Raw genomic sequence first — 7,094 nt, 5'->3', positions numbered from 1 at the left:
TCCTCCTGGTCCCTGCATCACAAAGCTCCCTTCGCGACGAGGCCTGGGAGGAAGAGGAGGAGGAGGAGGGCGGGGAGCAGCGGAAATCGAGGAGGCAGGCCAGGCTTTGAACTAGGCCTCCCTGGCGGCCCTAAGTTGGGGCTAGGAGAAGGCGACCCCGGCTCAGGGCTCAGCCCCCGAGGAGGCCCTCCTCCCTGCTGCCCAGCTGGGAAGGAGGAGCGGGGCTCGGCGCTCTCCTTGGCCGTCTTTTGAGGTGATTTACCCGCAGTTTGAAGGAGAGGTTCAACGAGGGGGGGGGGGGGGGGAAGACACCTCCTCTTCCTTCTCCATTTTGAGCATGACTAAGAAGCATGGATTTATATGATATGCAGGGTGGCCAGACTTTGTCCTCCTTTCCCAGGACGTGTCTTCCATTTCAGCCTTCTCTCCAGGAGGAATGCCCAAAACGTGCTCCATTTTGAGCATGACTAAGAAGCATGGATTTATATATGTTATACAGGGTGGCCAGATGTCCTCCTGCTTTTCCAGGACTTGGCCTCCCTTTCAGCTCCAGGAGGACTCTCCAAAATGGCCTCCATTTTGAGCATGGCTCCTCATCTGCACTGCAGGAACATTCTGGGTTGACACCACTTTAAACTGCCATGGCTCCATGCTGTGGAGTTCTGGGAACTGTCGTTTGTGGTGGCACCTGAGCTCTCAGATGGAGAGAAGGCGAAATGTCTCCCAAAAGTTCCCAGAATTCCATAGCATGGAGCCCTGGTGGTTAAATTGGTGTCAACCTGGATTATGTCTGCAGTGTGGATGCAACCTTCGTAAATATTTAGTACTGCATCATTTAGCACTCTAACAGTTTTTTCTTCTAAAAGAATGAATTACTGTATTAGCACATACTCCACATAATGTAAACCTCCCAAACTGGAGTATTCAGGGTAACCAGATGTCCTACTTTTTCAGGACAGGTCCTTCATTTCAGGCTTCCATCCAGGAGGAATTTCACAATGTCTTCCATTTTGAACATGACAAAGAAGCAAGAATTTATATTTTTGTGGTTGCATCTTCTCTGCAGAAATAATCAGTTTGACATCACTTTAACTGCCATGGCTCCATGGTGTGGAATTCTGGGAATGGTAGCTTGTTGCAGCACCAGGTGGGTGCCTCAACAAACTACAGTTCCCAGAATTCCATAGCATGCAGCCAAGGCAGTTCAAGCAGTGTCAAACCAGATTATTGCTGCAGTGTGGATGCAGCCCATAAGTGTCTTTAGCTTTTATATGTGGTAATGCCCTACATTTTTTTTAATGTCCTGAACTTTACAGTGTCTTGTCTCCTTTGCAGTGAGGACATCTGGTCACCCTGGGACTATTTCTGCAGTGCAATTACAGCCAAAGAAGCCAGAACTTTTATATGGGTGTTTTATGCTTTTATTTGGTCATGTCCTCCCTTTTTCTTGAATGGCCTACATTTTACAGTACCTTGTCCTCCTTTGCAGTTATGCCATTTGGTCACCCTGCTGGTGAATGAAGGGTGAGCCCCATCTCCTTGGAAGGATGACCACTTCCAGCCCCCCACTGGTGAAGGCCGAGGAGGAAGCCAAGGAGGAAGCCAAGGAGGAGGAAGAGGTAGCCGGAACGCCTGTGGAAGAACCCACTGAAGAAAGTGCCAACCCCAGCCCACTGGTGGTGGTGCCACTCTCTCCACCACCAGCCGCCATTCAAGAAGAGCCAGAAACGGGTCCCCATGCTGCCCAGTGCCAGTCCTGGCTCCTGGAGATGCTGGACGATGTGCGCTACCTCATCTCCTGCACCAACTGGTACTAGCCCTGTGCCCATCTTATGCCCAACCAGGCAACACCACTGGCAGGCCACAGGCTACTGCAGAGGGGCAAAAGCACCTTGAGAAGCCATGGAGTGGCTCTGTGGGCAGGCCTTGGCTGCCCCCCAGTATGTGATTAAAGGACTGAATGAAAATGTAATTTCTTGGTGTCATCTGTCATGGTTTCTTTCTTTCTGCGGAAACAGGCCAACAGAGTGACCAGACGTCCTCCTTTTCCAGGGCCTGGCCTAAGTTTCAGCCTTCTATCCATGAGGAATTCCAAAATGTCCTTCATTTTGAGCATGACTAAGGTCCAAAACATACTGCAGAAATAATCCACTTTGACACCGCTTTAACTGCTCTGGCTCAGTGCAGGGACGTAGCCAGGATTTTAGGAAGGGGGGGGGGGTCCAGACTAAGTGCCACCATTATAATGGGGCTTGGGTGTGGCGGTGCAGCAGCACGCACCATTCATTTTTCTAATGGAAGGGGGGGTCCAGACCCCAAGAACCCCCCCCCCTTGGCTACGTCCCTGCTCAGTGCTGGGGAATCTTGGGAACTGTAGCACTAGAGCTCTCTGACAGAGAAGGCTTAATATGTCTCCCAAAATGTCACTTCCCAGAATTCCCTAACATTGAACCAAGGTAGTTAAAGCAGTCTCAAAGTGGATTATTTCTGCTGTGTGTTTTGTCCCTAAGAAGCATGGATGTATATTTTTATGAGTTGTTTTACCTTTTATTTGGTCACATCCTCCATTTTTCTTCCATGTCTTACATTTCCTGGTGCCTTGTCCTCCTTTGGGGTTAGGACATCTGATCACCCTCAGACTGATGCCACACTGCAGAGTTAATGCTGTTTGACACTGTCACAGCTCCAGGCTATGGAATCCTGGTATATGTAGTTTGTTGTGACACCAGAGTGCTCTGACAGAGAAGTTGAGATACCTCACAAAACTATAAAATCCCATAACATTGAGCCATGGGACGTAAAGCAGTATCAAACTGCATTAATTCTGCATTGTAGATGCAGCCTCCGTTGCTTCTAAACTTTCTGTTGTTCTTTAATGCAGCTCAAAGGGTGTTTTCCACAATTGCCATGTAAACACCAATTCTGTATAGTGTGGTTAGAGACAAACCACAACAAAAACTAATGTGATGGCAGTCAGAGTAACATCTTGCCTGTGCTACTCTGGTCAGATTAGGACAGGTGATAGATGTGTGGGCCCACTGGTATTTTGAAATATTGCACAATCCAATAAGCCTGGTATGTATGTGTTTGTGTACTAATGTGTACCTCTGTATGCAACTGAGGAAATAAAAGTTTACAAAAGTTTGTGCTACTAACTTATTTCTTTCTCTCAGTCTCTTGAGTGCATCTGTACAGTAGAAATAATGCAATTTGACACCATTTTAACTGTCATGGCTCCATCCTACAGAATCCTGGGATTTGTAGTTTTGTGAGGCACCAGCACACTCTGGCACAGAAGGCTAAAGACCTTGTAAAACTACAAACCTCAGGATCCCATAGGATGGAGCTACAGCACCATATAAATAATAATAATAATAATAATAATAATAATAATAGAGCCAGTGTGGTATATTGCTTGGAGTGCTGGACTAGGCCTCTGGAAACCAGGAAAGCTCCTGCTGCCAATTTCTTTCAGTCAGTCAGTCTCAAAGGTGCTACAAGATCTCTATTATTATTATTATTATTATTATTATTATTATTATTATTATTATTATTATTATTATTATTATTTCCAAATGCATCTGAGGAAGTAGATAGACTGAAGCCTGGGAAAGCTCATGCTGCCAATTTCTTTTGGTCAGTCTCAAAGGTGCTACAAGATCTCTCTACATCATCATCATCATCATATCCAAATGCATCTGAGGAAGTAAAAGAAATTGGCAGCATGAGATTTCCTAGACTCCATACTTCCTCAGATCCTGGGAAATTGTAGTTTGTTCTGTCACCAAATGCATCTGAGGAAGTAAACTGAAAGGTGCTACAAGATCTCTGCATTATTATTATTATTATTATTATTATTATTATTATTTCCAAATGCATCTGAGGAAGTAGTAGAAGTAGAGTGAAGCCTAGGAAAGCTGGTGCCAGTCTCAGAGATGCCACACAAGATCTCCCCACAAGCCAGAGCTCTCTGACAGGGAAGGCTCAAATGTCTCCCAAACAAACACTACATTTCCCAGGATTCCCTAGCATTGGGGCAAGGGCAGTTAAAGCGGCCTGAACCTGGATTGTTCCCACAGTGTGTTTGGAACCGTTGTTGTTTCCCCTTTAAGGAGGCCTCCTCTTGGGCCTTTGCCTCTGCGCCTTATTGGAGCAGCCCTGAGGGGCAAGGCCTCCTTGTCATCATGGCAGCCTCTTGCAGGAGGAAGGGAGCCCTGCTGGGGCCTTCCTTCCTTCTTTCCTGAAGAGGCGCCATGCTTTGACTGATGTCTTTAAAGAGACCCGCAACGGGTCTCGCCTTCTGCTTGTTCTTCTTGGCTTCTTATATCACCAACAAGGTGAGCAAGAAGAGGAGGAGGAATTTAGCTTAGTATTTTTCCATCAATTTGGATCCAGGCTGCATCCGCACTGCAGAAATAACCCGCTTTAATTGCCATGGCTCAGTGCTGTGGAATCATGGGGGCTGTAGTTTGTTGTGGCACCAGAGCTCTTTGATAGAGAAGGCTGAATGTGTCTCAGAACTGCAAATCCCAATTAAAGAGTGTGGCCCCCAAACACACTGCAGAGATAATCCACTTTGAGACCAATTTAACTGCCCTGGCTCAGTGCTAGGGAATCCTGGGAATTGTAGTTTATTGTGGCAGAGGAGGCTAAATGTCTCACAAAACTACAGTTCCCAGTATTCCCTGGCATTGAGCTAGGGCAGTTAATTCAGTGGTTCCCAAATTGTGCTCTTTTAAGAAATTTTGGACTTCAGCTCCCAGAAGCCTCATGTTGGACAATAGTGTGGGATTCTGGGAGCTGAAGTCCAAAGTCCCTTAAAAGAGCACAATTTGGGGAATCACTGCTTTAATCGAAAGAGGATGGCAACTAAGTATATACTATAATGTATACAAAAAAGAAAAGAGCAAGAATATCTAAGAATTAGAACAGTAAAATGTACAAAATGGGAAACACAATTATAAGAGTAATAGTATGCATTTATTGTGTATGTTAAGACTGAGAATGTCTTTTGAATGACTGACTGCAGGGAAGAATAAGACTGCATGCAATATTAAAGTGGAACAAAATATATTTATTGTCAGAGAACTAGGGGAAGTAAGACATATTAATTTTGTTGACAACTTTATTCAACATATTAAGTGTAAATTTGTAATTATGTTATGGAAACAAATACTGCATTGAAAACATATAGACCCTATAGGAAGATAGTCAAAAATAAAAGAAAAAAACACCAAAAAATGGGTATACTATATATCAGTAAGTACGAATGATAATGAATAAAGAGATGCTACAAAAATTCTTAACCCATATAAATATAATTGAACAATTCATTTATTTAGAATTGTTCAATTATATTTATATGGATTAAGATTTTTTGTAGCATTTCTTTATTCATTATCATTCGTACTTACTGATATATAGTATACCTATAGGAAGATACGTTAAACAAGAGAGCTATAGATAAAAAGTTTAAATAGCAAAGGTAGACAAGGGTCAGCAAAATGTAGATAAGGCAAGAAGGATAATTAAGAAAAGAGGCTTTGAGATGATTAAATATAAGAGATGGATCAAAATGTCTTACATATGCTGCTTATTTTGATAGTTAAAGAAAAAGAAAACAAACATATTACAAGATAAACCAAAATTTGTAACAAATGGCCAAGACTGGAAGAAAAGGAAGTGCAATGAAGAAAAGGAAGTACAGTACTGTATAAGTAAAGAAGAGCTTTTTTATGTATGTGTGTATATTTTATGTAATGAAATAAAAAAATTAACAGCAAAACTGAAAATCCCAGAATTCCATAGTTCAGAGCCATGGCTGTTAAAAGTGGGGTCAAACTAGATTATTTCTGCACTGAGGATGCAGCTATAGGTCCAAAACACTGTAGAAATAATCTTTTGGAGGCTGAGAGTGTGTGACTCACCCAAGGTCTCCCAATGAGTTTCCTTGATGGAGAGAGGACTCAAACCCTGATCTCCTCTGTTTAGAAATCTGTAAAGAGAAGACCAAATCAGTCGGTGACACTAAACATAAAGCACTTGAAGCAAAAAAGAAATTATAAACAGCTCCAAAATGTTCCCTCCAAACCGGGGGGATTAATATTAAAATAGCAAATACAATTCAATTAAATGTAAGGAAGTATAAATGTAGTAAATCCCAGCTTCACACACTAATGCATATGCATGCACGCATACACATGCACACACACATAAAACTGATGTGTTCTGAACTGGCAGTACTGACCAAGACATTTATTTATTTGAAGTGTATACATCCTGCCTTGTAGCCAAAAGGCTTCCCAGAGCAGCATGATGAAAAAGTCAACCTGAGATGTTACTGCCTTTAAAAAGGCAAACTTGGGCAGTATTAGAAATTTAAAAATGAACAATATAATACTATCCTTATACCAGTCTATGGTATCACTGTATTTCACTTTCTGGGTACAGTTCATATCCCCATACCTGGAAGAAAAAGACAACACAGAGGTGAGAAAAGGACAGGCAAATAGATTGAAGAGCTGGAGCAAAAGTTCAGAACATTTAGAGCAGATTAGTTTATGGGAGGAAAAAGATGAGTAAAGGAGAGTAATGCAAGCCAACCAGGGATGGGGAAAGTGTTAACTGTTTCTTGAACCTGCAAGTTGGCTTCTGGTTTGCTTCCTTTTGGAAAAAGTCTCTTCTTAGCCTAAAATGGCCCAAAGAGAGGGGGAAATGTCAAAATTGTCCCATGCCTGAGAGAGTGGTGGGACATTATGTACGGCAAATATTTTAATGGGATGGGGGGCAACCCCGACTTCTCCAAGGCTTGCGGGTCTCGGAGTCAGGGATTTGGGGCAGGGTGACCTGGAATGATGCCTGTACTGTGGCCCTACTCTCTGCAATTGGCACCAGGGGACCAGTGATAACACATGGGTATAGTGCCACTTCATCCCCTTGGTTGCAGACATGATAGAGGAGTATAAAAATTATGTATGGTATTGAGAAAGTGGAAGGGAAGAAGCTTCTCTCTAATATATTAGAACTGAGGGACATTCACTGAAGCTGAACAGGAGACATAAGACAGTAAAAGGGAGCAGCATCTTCACAAAATG

The 7,094-nt window shown here is 43.1% G+C and overlaps 1 protein-coding gene across 8 annotated transcripts in view; it reads left to right on the top strand.

Annotated features, from left to right (window-relative positions):
• The first annotated feature begins 4,148 nt into the window (after nucleotides 1-4,148).
• LOC121917429 (transmembrane protein 241-like) overlaps nucleotides 4,149-7,094 on the top strand; it is a 47,538-nt gene continuing 44,592 nt past the window's right edge. For 2 of the 8 annotated variants that reach the window (XM_042443390.1, XM_042443392.1), the window contains exon 1: nucleotides 4,283-4,337. Coding sequence is in view for 3 of the 8 variants with exons in the window: in XM_042443386.1 (XP_042299320.1) it covers nucleotides 4,266-4,337 (72 nt within the window). In the remaining 5 variants the exon portion in view is untranslated. Of the gene's footprint in view, nucleotides 4,338-7,094 lie in introns of all 8 variants that reach the window. The other 6 variants (XM_042443386.1, XM_042443385.1, XM_042443384.1 and 3 more) reach the window with 6 other exon arrangements.

The sequence above is a fragment of the Sceloporus undulatus genome, unplaced genomic scaffold (genome assembly GCF_019175285.1).
Source record: "Sceloporus undulatus isolate JIND9_A2432 ecotype Alabama unplaced genomic scaffold, SceUnd_v1.1 scaffold_18, whole genome shotgun sequence".
In the NCBI taxonomy this organism is placed as follows: domain Eukaryota; kingdom Metazoa; phylum Chordata; class Lepidosauria; order Squamata; family Phrynosomatidae; genus Sceloporus; species Sceloporus undulatus.
Note: the sequence above shows the minus strand (reverse complement) of the source record. Positions and strands in the feature narration are given on the sequence as shown.